Source organism: Lagopus muta, chromosome 3 (assembly GCF_023343835.1).
Source record: "Lagopus muta isolate bLagMut1 chromosome 3, bLagMut1 primary, whole genome shotgun sequence".
In the NCBI taxonomy this organism is placed as follows: domain Eukaryota; kingdom Metazoa; phylum Chordata; class Aves; order Galliformes; family Phasianidae; genus Lagopus; species Lagopus muta.
The window spans coordinates 49,459,093-49,471,684 of NC_064435.1; the positions used below are offsets into that span (position 1 = coordinate 49,459,093).

Sequence of the window (12,592 nt, forward strand, 5' to 3'; positions counted from 1 at the left end):
CAAGTCTGAGTTCATACTCAAAAACCACAGGTGCAAAAACAAATATACCTCTCCATGTTCCAGAGGAACTAGTCTGGAATAGTAAGAGGTGCAGATCACTTCATCATCTCTCTTGTAAGTTGGCGGCCCAACTCTTGGTGTAATATTATAACGAGTTAAACACTCTGTGTCGCTAATTGCATAGTACTGCCATGGTTTGAACTCTGTGCCATCTATGGAGCGTTCCAAAATCCAGTTTCCAGGTCGTGGAGCATTAGCAGATTTGATGATGACATATGCAACTTGAAAGACCTTAAAAAAATGCGAGAGAAAAATTTTAACACTTCATTCATCTCCAAAAGACCAATAGACCAATTTGGTACTCAAGTTAACTAAAATTTTAAATGCAGTATATAATTTGCCAGGAAAAAAGGTAGAATTTGCTAGAGTGGCTCTAGATAAAAACTTTTGCACAATTTTTTTTATCAAATGCTAGATTAATATTTTATGATACTAATGGAAATATGTATCAAAACTTTTAACATTACAACAAACATTTATTTGTGTGACAAAAAAATACCAAGTGTGTTCAGTTTGTACTGTGTTAACACGCAAGCTGATATATTTACATATATACACACATACAAACACCATTTATTTCAGGATTACTTGGAAATAACATTCCTTCTATTTAGCTTTTCTGAACTACTGAAGACTTCAAAGTGGGTTCTTTTATTTTTTTAAACATTTAAACAGCTGTAGACCAAATAACTCTTTGTTTCACATTTTAGCTGGGAGTTTAATCCTCTCAGTAAGAGCATTTCTGATAAGCTTTTTACAGCCTCTAGTAAAAATCTGTGCATTCCATTTCCATTCTGTGTTGAAGCTATTTAATAACACTTGTTATTTACTAACACTGCTGAAAAAGGACGCAGACAAATCAGGTAAATGCGATGAATATAAGGTTGATAATGCTATTTAAGTAGCTTTTAAGTATGGCATCTCTCAGCTATATGTGTAATGTGTAACTGATAGCTTTTCTTATTTATTTTTTTTTAATAATTTTTGAGTGATCTTCTCATGGCAGCTAAATAACCTGCACAGGCCCTTGACTAGCATGAGCCGCTAAGACTGAAGGGCACACCCCAAAACTACCATCTTTCTCCCTGGTAACTAATGGCTACTAAGTTACCTCACAAAAGGCCTTTGTTACAGATTGGTAAGACTTCTCATTTGAAATTAATGTTTCATGAGTGTGTTATCAAACCACATTCAGAAAGAAGAAAAATACTGTGTTGCTTAACTATCTCAGAGGTCTGTAGTGTTACCGGAGTAGATTGCCAAGTTGGCTGATATAACAACACCCATCTGCGTGTGCAGTGTGGATGCCATGCTGAGTTCTGCTTTGGCCACAACCATTCGTTTCAGACATTTTTAAATATAGGAATTTGTTTGATTAGGTTTTGATTTTGTCAAATAGGGAAATAAACACGCAGTGAAAAGTAATAATTACATTGTATGTGCAATTCATGAGACTACTTCTGGAACAAAACATTTTTTAGATGACCAAAGCTTTGCTTAAGAGAGTTGCAGACTTGAGAAGGAAATGTTGATACATGTCTTCAAATTTTGACTAATTAGGTTTAATTTTTTTTTTTTTTTTAAATCAAATTCAGATTTGATTAAAATCAGACATAACTTTAAATGTTATGTTCAGCTGGTCTGGTTTTCCTTTTATTTATTTATTTTTCCTCTCTACTTGCTATCATAAACTACACCCCTACTTATTACACAGTTGGCTGAGCAACAAATGCTCTACTTCTGATTACATGGAGATTTTTCGAGACCCATTATATTCTACAGCTGATGTAGCTAGTTTTAAATCCAGTTTCAACCAGTAATAATGAATTATCTTTCGCCACAAACTAACTGCAGGCACTGCTGCAGAAATACTTTCACACGAGTATGTAAGTTGCATTTGTTTTAAATATTGAATTTCTTGGTGAGGGAGGGTAAGGGAAACACACAGTTAAATATAAAAGTATTTTTGAGTAACTCCTTGGACAATTCATTCTATTGTTGCATCATTTAAAGTCAGTGGTTTGGTGGTTTTTGTTTTGTTTTTCAGAAAACCTGCAGCCATGTTTGATGCTCAAGACTTCCACAGATTGATTTCTCTTGCATGTCTACAGCTCACCAAGAGCTGAAATGAAGATATTTGAAACAAGAACCAAAAAAAGGCATTCATAAAACAAGAAATTATTCTGCAGACAATGAGGTGTGTGTAGTCAGCCTGTGTAAAAAAAAAAAAAAAAAAAACACTGTCTTGTTTTCCCCCCAGATTTTCTCAGGTTTCTTCCACACACAGACCACAAATATCTAAAAGTACTTCCTAAGTAAATTCACAGGACACTGAATATCAACAGCATCAGAATGATTTGTCACCCTTTGAAATTACATAGATGAATGGATACTACGTATAAAAATGAAAGGATAATGTAGTCAATAAGTCAGAATGCAACCTCTCAGTAGGTGTTATATTCTTACAGATTGTGTTTCCAAACAGTGGATTGAAGCTGGAAGAAGGGATTCAGGTATCTCCAGTGTTTGCATATTAATATGTTTTAACAAATATCAGCTAGGTCTTGAGAGACCTCATATACCATAGCTTCTGCAAACAGATCTGAACTAGGAACTACACATAAAGACTACTTTCCAATGCTCTTAGTGCACTTCCTAAAAGATTTTTACTTTTATGACTTCTCCATATCTGAACATCATCAAAGGCAGTTTTCTGCCACTCAGTCCATTCATTCACTGCCCATCAACTGACCACATGATAAACTTGAAGCCACATGGCAAGAGCTGATGATTTCTATGAATTAATCTAACTGTATAGCTTTCCCAGAACTCATTTTCTTATTGAGCTACAAGGGTAAAAAGGGCAAGCCAAAGCAAGGTAGCAGATACCAAGTTGCCATAGATTAGAAGCATCATTTTGCAGGCATTTCAATCCTGACTGTAAAGATTAGCCAAATAAACTTATATTTGAAGAGCCCTTTCCTCATAGCAGCAGTACCAACTTAACACACCACTTCTGCTTTACTTAGCCTTCCTAATGACCTTGTTTCCTTTAAGTCAAATCCTGCAATATCAAGAACTTGGTTCTTGAAACAGATTCGGAAATGAACCCTTCCTCCATTCATCAAGCAATTTTACATTCTCTTTCTCTAAACACTCTGCCAGCAGCGGCCACACAGCAGATGGTAGCCAAATGTTCCTTTTTCCAAGTGCATGATCAGTGCTCTAAAACCTACATAGGTTCTGACAAGCACAATTTTCCCATTAATCTTTTTAGATGAAGACTCCCAGTTATATTTTCCAATTTACATTAGTGGAAAGAACAGTAAGGGAAGATGTTATCTTTTCATAACTGTAAGTATTTGAGGCCCAATTTCCAAAAGTGAAAAGTTAAAAGATGAGTCCCGCTAGATTTTTTTTTTTTTTTTAAAACCTGTTAAGAACAGGGGTACCTACTAGTAACAAACCAATTAGTTCAAATCTACATCCCAATTCAAACCCAAACTCTACCAGATTCTGAAAAAAAATATGAAATATATCTGAAAATATATCTGAAATATCTAATTTTAAAATTCCAGGATCATTTTCAGTCAGCTATTGTATACCTTACTAAAATCATGTTGGTGTAATGTAAACCATTTAATACAACAGACTTCAAATAAACAAGCCTGAAGTAATGCAACGATTTTGGCAGAATGATTCTTCCTAACCTTATAAATTCAGCTAAATTTCTCCTTCAGGATGAGCTTAGCAAGGAAATCTTAATAACAACCAAATGTGTTTTCCATAAAGTCATGACAAGCACTGTCGTGAAAACGCTTATTACGCCTAATATTACTCTGCACTTTAATTACAAAATCCTTTCTGCATACAAAACTGGTTAGAAGAGAAACTTCATCTTCTCTGATTTTATTTTACTTTCTGAATCAAAAACATCTGAAATGCATCTGTGCCAATCCTCAAAAGCCTATAAGACTACATGCAGGGATACTGAGTATCAGCCTGGGATTAAGATCCCCTAAAAAGGCCCACAATAATAAATTCTGGGGCCTATCAATTGTCTGCTATATTTTGCTCTGAAAAGTTTGTAACGCTAAAAGTATAGACTAAATCTTTTCTGTTTGGTTTTGAACTATTATGTGCAACCATTGTTTTTCAATAAAAGATAATTTTAATCAAGAATTGTCTTGTAAGAAAGTACAGATAAGTACACTGAATATTGCTACATTAGTTTTACAGCAACAAAAGTGCTTTAAAGAAACTTGCTCCATAAAACAAATTATCATTGGTCTACTGAAATCGATAGAACTATATGTGTCTTTCTATATCAGCAAATGACTTGTCCTTACACTATGTGCCAAGAGATTTCAAGATCAAAGCTCTGCAGGAATCACACTATAATATTATTTACTTACACTTCTTTAGTATCAGAAACCGCAAATTGCTCTTATATCAGTCTGAGTGGTAATCATGTATTCATGAAATATTCATGAGCTAGAACTTACTCAAGCAGTGGAGATGTCTTCACAGCTTGATACTTGGGGTCTTGCTCCACAATTTAAGAACTTAGTATACACTTTTGTCTTCCTGATATGTCTAGCAATAAGCACTCTTAAAAACCTTTTAAAGTCTGATACAGAATAATAGTAAAGAAAATATTCTTAATGCTGTGATGGACAAATATTTTACAGCTGGCACAGGGACACTACTGACATTTATAATAGTCAGCTTTATAATTAGTTCATCACCATATCGCAAAGAAGCTGCCCACAGGAAAAGTCAGGCAAAAACACTGTTTCTGTCTTACTGCTGTGGATTTTGATACTGTAGAATTGCCAGAATAAAAAGCATGAGATCATAAATCAAATCTCAGTATCACGTACATCAATACTACGCCTCATTCCTAAACTAATCTTTCCCTTGCTCTGGATTTTTGCCATACATCTAAAGGAAAAAAAAAAAAAAAAGTAGGAAAAACTACCACACATCAGGTTCCAGAAAAAGCAAAAGGCATGACCCACGAGAGCTACAAAACTGTGAAACAGCCACGGCCAGCATTACAAAAAGCTTAGTAGTTATACTAACACAGAAAAACTGATGGAGAAGGATCAAAACTATTTTTTTTTTTTTAAATCTTGCTCCATCATTTTGATATTCTTAGCCAGCCATTTTCATTAATGACATTCCAACAAGCCACTCTTCAGTCCAGATGTTTTCATACAAATACAAGACAAAACATAAGACAAAGGAATATTCAATCTCCCTTCACAATCAAGTGGAAAAAAAAGGGGAATAGGGGCCGACTGGGTCAGAATAGGGGCCGACTGGGTCAGAATAGGGGCCGACTGGGTCAGAATAGGGGCCGACTGGGTCAGAATAGGGGCCGACTGGGTCAGAATAGGGGCCGACTGGGTCAGAATAGGGGCCGACTGGGTCAGAATAGGGGCCGACTGGGTCAGAATAGGGGCCGACTGGGTCAGAATAGGGGCCGACTGGGTCAGAATAGGGGCCGACTGGGTCAGAATAGGGGCCGACTGGGTCAGAATAGGGGCCGACTGGGTCAGAATAGGGGCCGACTGGGTCAGAATAGGGGCCGACTGGGTCAGAATAGGGGCCGACTGGGTCAGAATAGGGGCCGACTGGGTCAGAATAGGGGCCGACTGGGTCAGAATAGGGGCCGACTGGGTCAGAATAGGGGCCGACTGGGTCAGAATAGGGGCCGACTGGGTCAGAATAGGGGCCGACTGGGTCAGAATAGGGGCCGACTGGGTCAGAATAGGGGCCGACTGGGTCAGAATAGGGGCCGACTGGGTCAGAATAGGGGCCGACTGGGTCAGAATAGGGGCCGACTGGGTCAGAATAGGGGCCGACTGGGTCAGAATAGGGGCCGACTGGGTCAGAATAGGGGCCGACTGGGTCAGAATAGGGGCCGACTGGGTCAGAATAGGGGCCGACTGGGTCAGAATAGGGGCCGACTGGGTCAGAATAGGGGCCGACTGGGTCAGAATAGGGGCCGACTGGGTCAGAATAGGGGCCGACTGGGTCAGAATAGGGGCCGACTGGGTCAGAATAGGGGCCGACTGGGTCAGAATAGGGGCCGACTGGGTCAGAATAGGGGCCGACTGGGTCAGAATAGGGGCCGACTGGGTCAGAATAGGGGCCGACTGGGTCAGAATAGGGGCCGACTGGGTCAGAATAGGGGCCGACTGGGTCAGAATAGGGGCCGACTGGGTCAGAATAGGGGCCGACTGGGTCAGAATAGGGGCCGACTGGGTCAGAATAGGGGCCGACTGGGTCAGAATAGGGGCCGACTGGGTCAGAATAGGGGCCGACTGGGTCAGAATAGGGGCCGACTGGGTCAGAATAGGGGCCGACTGGGTCAGAATAGGGGCCGACTGGGTCAGAATAGGGGCCGACTGGGTCAGAATAGGGGCCGACTGGGTCAGAATAGGGGCCGACTGGGTCAGAATAGGGGCCGACTGGGTCAGAATAGGGGCCGACTGGGTCAGAATAGGGGCCGACTGGGTCAGAATAGGGGCCGACTGGGTCAGAATAGGGGCCGACTGGGTCAGAATAGGGGCCGACTGGGTCAGAATAGGGGCCGACTGGGTCAGAATAGGGGCCGACTGGGTCAGAATAGGGGCCGACTGGGTCAGAATAGGGGCCGACTGGGTCAGAATAGGGGCCGACTGGGTCAGAATAGGGGCCGACTGGGTCAGAATAGGGGCCGACTGGGTCAGAATAGGGGCCGACTGGGTCAGAATAGGGGCCGACTGGGTCAGAATAGGGGCCGACTGGGTCAGAATAGGGGCCGACTGGGTCAGAATAGGGGCCGACTGGGTCAGAATAGGGGCCGACTGGGTCAGAATAGGGGCCGACTGGGTCAGAATAGGGGCCGACTGGGTCAGAATAGGGGCCGACTGGGTCAGAATAGGGGCCGACTGGGTCAGAATAGGGGCCGACTGGGTCAGAATAGGGGCCGACTGGGTCAGAATAGGGGCCGACTGGGTCAGAATAGGGGCCGACTGGGTCAGAATAGGGGCCGACTGGGTCAGAATAGGGGCCGACTGGGTCAGAATAGGGGCCGACTGGGTCAGAATAGGGGCCGACTGGGTCAGAATAGGGGCCGACTGGGTCAGAATAGGGGCCGACTGGGTCAGAATAGGGGCCGACTGGGTCAGAATAGGGGCCGACTGGGTCAGAATAGGGGCCGACTGGGTCAGAATAGGGGCCGACTGGGTCAGAATAGGGGCCGACTGGGTCAGAATAGGGGCCGACTGGGTCAGAATAGGGGCCGACTGGGTCAGAATAGGGGCCGACTGGGTCAGAATAGGGGCCGACTGGGTCAGAATAGGGGCCGACTGGGTCAGAATAGGGGCCGACTGGGTCAGAATAGGGGCCGACTGGGTCAGAATAGGGGCCGACTGGGTCAGAATAGGGGCCGACTGGGTCAGAATAGGGGCCGACTGGGTCAGAATAGGGGCCGACTGGGTCAGAATAGGGGCCGACTGGGTCAGAATAGGGGCCGACTGGGTCAGAATAGGGGCCGACTGGGTCAGAATAGGGGCCGACTGGGTCAGAATAGGGGCCGACTGGGTCAGAATAGGGGCCGACTGGGTCAGAATAGGGGCCGACTGGGTCAGAATAGGGGCCGACTGGGTCAGAATAGGGGCCGACTGGGTCAGAATAGGGGCCGACTGGGTCAGAATAGGGGCCGACTGGGTCAGAATAGGGGCCGACTGGGTCAGAATAGGGGCCGACTGGGTCAGAATAGGGGCCGACTGGGTCAGAATTTTTTATCAATTTTCTTGTGAATGCGTTAAGTAAGCAGTTATTAAAATCACTATGGTCCTTCTTATACTTTTATTACTTTACACTAGTGCTGACTTGTTTAAAGTAAGCACACCAAGTCAGCTCCAATAACTTACTGACTTCAAGCAGTCTTTATTAACCAAATCCTTTCTTGAAGAGTAGCAATTTACATTTGAGTTGCATAGCCCTACATGCCTTCTCTCTCCCAAGCTCTCAAAGGAAAACATAGAAGAAAGGCCCCTTGGGGGAAACATTTCAAATCAAATTAGTGAAATTGAGTGTGGGTCAGGAGGGGGAAAATATGTGTTTGGAGAAACATCAACAGGGCTAAGATTTAGAGAGCAGCTCAGCTGGTCTCTTTCCAAAGTAAAAACATTCTTGGAAGGAAAAAAAATTAAGTCACCACCCTTTTCTTCATTCTCCGTTCATGTTTGTCCTTTTAAAAACTAACAACAAAGTCAACTATTCAAATGAAGAAGTCCTATCCAAACCTTCTGTCACTGACAAAAGATCCTGTAATTATTTTCCTAATCTTTCTGCTTTCTCATTAAAGAGGAAACTAAACAATTGTTCAACCTATGCTTCATTTCGTAACGTACTTCATTTTAAACATCAACGTTAAACCTTCTTTTTTAAACTTAAAAGTTACCATCAGGACCTAATGATCTTGCAAAAGAATGTTATCACTGTATACCTCAAGCGTGCATTTTTTATTAGCATAGTTTTTTCACGAGTTTGGACATATTGATCTCAATTTATACTGGAATTCCTGTTAAACTGCAAAAATTCATGGATTTCTTAACTGTGATTTCCAGATAACTTAAGTCTGTTCAAAGAAACATGAAAAAAAAAAAAAAAAAAACCTAGAAAAATTCGTTTTCTTCAAAAATGACTTTGTCTTTTCTAGGAGCAGTGAAGGAGACTCGATTGTTCCATGCCTAACAGACAAACTAGCAAATCATCTATTCCATCTAGCAGCCTTTTGTATGGGAATTTTACCAGCTAGAAGAGCAAATACTTCCAGTTTTGTCATTAAGTGTCAAACACTGCTTACTTCTCGAAAATAAAGTCTTTTATAATCCATTACCTCAAGCAAATTTCATGATATCAAAAGCAGAGGGGGGGAAAAAAAAAAAAAAAAAAAAAAAAAAAAAGGACTACTAGGGGAAAGCTAGCTGAGACAAACAGAGGAAAGTTATCAAGACAAAGGGAATACTGGTGTAAATTCACACATGTGCAACTGTTTCTCTGCCACGAATTATAATAGGCTGTGTCTTCTAGTATATAAGTCACAGACATTTCCACTACAGGCTGATATGAATAAAATCTCTAAGATGTTCTTTAAAAACAACTGAAAAACAATTGAAAAACACACCTGTTTTTAAATTAGTTTAAGGTTTAACTATCCAGCTTTAGCTATGTGCTATTAAATGACTAAACATTAAACATCCTACTATCTAAACACTAGAGAGGTAGAATTAATTGCAAAGATTTATATCCTACATTCAATACATGACCCTTGGGTAAACATTACTCACCTGTCTTAGATCCAAAGTGATGGTGACCCAGTGGTATTGCCTCCCATTCTGAATGCTGGGACTTTGCCACCAGTTATTTGTACCATCAATTGCACTGGAGATTGGGTGCTGTTCTGTTTTAAAGAAAGAAAAGAACAAGAAGAAGAAGAAGAAAAAAAGTAAACATATCTGAAAAAATCACCCAAAACTATTTTCTCTGACCCAGCACATTTATTTCACACGAACTGTAATGTTTTTCTGCCATAAAGCACTTAACAGTTATTTAAGGTATTTGTGATTTCTGTCAGTCCTTTGCTTAAAGACAGCTTCACTCATGTAGTAGAGGGACTAAGACCAAAGCATATTTGACCTCAATGTGCTTTGTACTCACGGAGAAGAGTCAAATAGAACAACCAATGAAACAAAAAAATAAAATAAAATCATGAAACACTTGCCTTTGGGATTGGCACTGTGGCGGTCACAAACTCGACACTGAGCATTGCGCAGTGGCCGTCCTGGGACGTGCTCAACCAATTTGCAGAACATCTCTGGTCCCTTCTCCCCACAGGTGGCATTGGTGGAGATGTGAGCATTGCTGGCCAGGTTCAAAATGGCAGGAAACAGACCTTGAAACAAGTGACAATTATCAATTTCAGTGTTAAGGCAAGCAAAAATGCAGAAATGGTTACAAGGCAGATCTCTGGATACGCAGAGTATCAAAATTAGCTTCTAGCCTAGAGGCACAGATTGCAGAAAAATACAATGGAAATGGACTATTTTGTGAAGAGATTATCATAGCAATCTGACACCAGCACATCAATCATCATGGTGCTGAGGCAGTGCCAGGGGGGCTCCCCATTCCCCACAGCTGCCCTGCTCAGGGGGTGGGATAGGCCTTGGCTACCAAGCCCCAGTGGACTCAGACAGCCCGGTAGCCACAGGGATCCCCCAGAGCTCCTGAGAAGTCTCTGAAAGAGCTCTCTTCCAGATACTAAACCTTCTTGCCACATCACGAAATGATTAAAGCCAGGCAGTAAACTGGCCTTCTGCCTGCGTGGAAACTCCTTGAGGCAGAAACACCACTATCCTCAGCAACATGCTCTCCACTCTTACATTTTAAGGGCTGCATTTTAGACCTCTGCTCCAGGTTTTTCTGAAACCTGCGTAAACTCTAAGGGAAATCTCACTTGCTGCTTATTAATCTTTACATACTTTGCCTTACTTTCAAGAGGTGCTGCTCTTTTGCACAGGAGTAATGAAAGATTGCTGTTACTGGCTTTGGAGCACTTCATATCTTCTAGAAGGAGTGAAGTTTTACTTGAAGGCCATGCATATAATTTAAGTAATACTTCAGGTAGAAGAAAGAAGTTAAGCAAGCACAGCTTCTCAGCAACTTTGTATCATTTTTCAGCCTCCTCTCACAAGCTAAAAAGCAGTTATTTCTGCATGGCTAGGTTTGCATCCATCAGTAAAACACGGATAATCCATTTCTGCTGAGAAATAATTCAGAAAACAAGAACCAATTTGGGAAAAAACAGACCCATGTGTTGAGACAGAACACGATGGGCTGAAATCAAAGCTAGCATCTTGGTACACCCTATTTAGGGTGCTGCAAGAACTGCTACTGCTGTAATAGTGATGGCTCAAAAGCACATTTCTGAAAGTTTTTTGTTATCTTTCTTCTGTTATACAGAGTAAAAAAGTATATTAAAAATGTGCCTTATTATGCCTGATATTTTTTTGAGTGTGTACAACTACATAAATTTTCCTTCATTAACCTTTAATGTATATTGCAAGATTGCAATATTAATACTGATTTTTATTTTTTTTTTCTAAGCTGTCTATGTCAACAAGGCAGAATTTAATATTACCTTGATTTTAAGTGCCTTTGTTTGCCCAGTAATTGCGTTACCCTGGAAAGCCTGGAGAAAACTTTCAGTGCTATTCAAACACTGACTTCAGCTTTAAAAAGCATGGTTAAACTCTAACCTACTTCACTATAAGAATGAGTAATAGTGTGTTTTCAATTGCATTGTGTTCAAAACTTAGCAGGAGGGAGATAGAGCTTTTATTTATTTACTTTTAATCCTTACTTCATTTAAATCTAGACTGGGGCATACACCTTTTTCTCATTATACCTAAATCTAATCCAGATGAAGACACAGAGGATATACTACTGGTGAGGCTCTTCTTCCATTAACATGCATTCTGCACAATCCCCTTCTATAATCAGTGTTGGTATAGTCTTGCTCCAGACTTACAGCCGTCAGTAAACAGAAATGCAGCCCTCCATTTTGTTACTAGATAAGAAAGCTCACTTTTGGAAGAGGGTATGCCCTTTTACTTTAATCCCTAACTATTTAACATCTTCTCTATTCAGTATTTGTTACTGTTCACATAGGCATCTATCAGCCAGCCTTCAAGAACTACCAATTAACTTTGCAAGTCATTCATTACCTTCACTCACATTACACAGTAGCACTACTGCTTGTTTCCAGGGTTATTTGTTACGGTGACATAATTTGCTTACAATAATCTTTAGTCAACAGATTTGTGCCAAAGGAGTAGCAAAGCTCTGGAGAAATAGTGCTGGTGGCAAGTACTGTCCTGGGTAAGTTCCATTCCATAATCCCAAAGTCAGATCAGGTTCACACACTGTAGCATTCACACTGGACTGAGCCCTTTTGTCTGCTTGTCATCAAGGATCTCACTGACATTTATCAAATTTACTGATTGATAATGAAATGAACACTGGTATGATGCCATTAAGATCTCATGTCGGGTTTTGCGGGTCTCACAGAGATAAGAAGGACATTCCAATCCAAATGAACTGCACTGAGGTTTTGTCCCAGGATTGAAACAAAACAAAAAAAAAAGAAAAAAGGTTATTAGCTTCATGCTAGAATAAGCCATATCTTTTCAGATGCTGGCTGATTACATTAACCTCTGACTCACTGTTAATGCAATCAAATTTAACAGCAGTTTTCAGAGGTTTTCCATTTACTTCAGTAGAAACTGAGAGTAGCCTACAAGCTGATTTATAAAGAAAAGGCAAGTGTCTGCAATGAACTAAATGAAAAAGAGAGGAAAATCTAAAAGAAACGACTTGCATCTTTACAGTACATTGCTCTTCTTGAGGCATCCAGCATGCTCTTAAGTTTTAGAAAATTACTGATAATGGTGACATCAAGACTCCTCTGCTC

At 41.1% G+C, this 12,592-nt stretch overlaps 1 protein-coding gene across 3 annotated transcripts in view; it reads right to left on the reverse strand.

Annotated features, from left to right (window-relative positions):
• The window catches only part of LAMA1 (laminin subunit alpha 1), a 101,121-nt gene that overhangs the window by 70,581 nt on the left and 17,948 nt on the right, over window positions 1–12,592 (reverse strand). For all 3 annotated transcript variants that reach the window (XM_048938524.1, XM_048938525.1, XM_048938526.1), the window contains exons 2-4: window positions 9,845–10,015; window positions 9,411–9,523; window positions 49–291 (exon numbers count right to left, since the gene is read on the reverse strand). In XM_048938524.1, coding sequence (XP_048794481.1) covers window positions 49–291; window positions 9,411–9,523; window positions 9,845–10,015 — 527 coding nt within the window. The remainder of the gene's footprint in view (window positions 1–48; window positions 292–9,410; window positions 9,524–9,844; window positions 10,016–12,592) is intronic.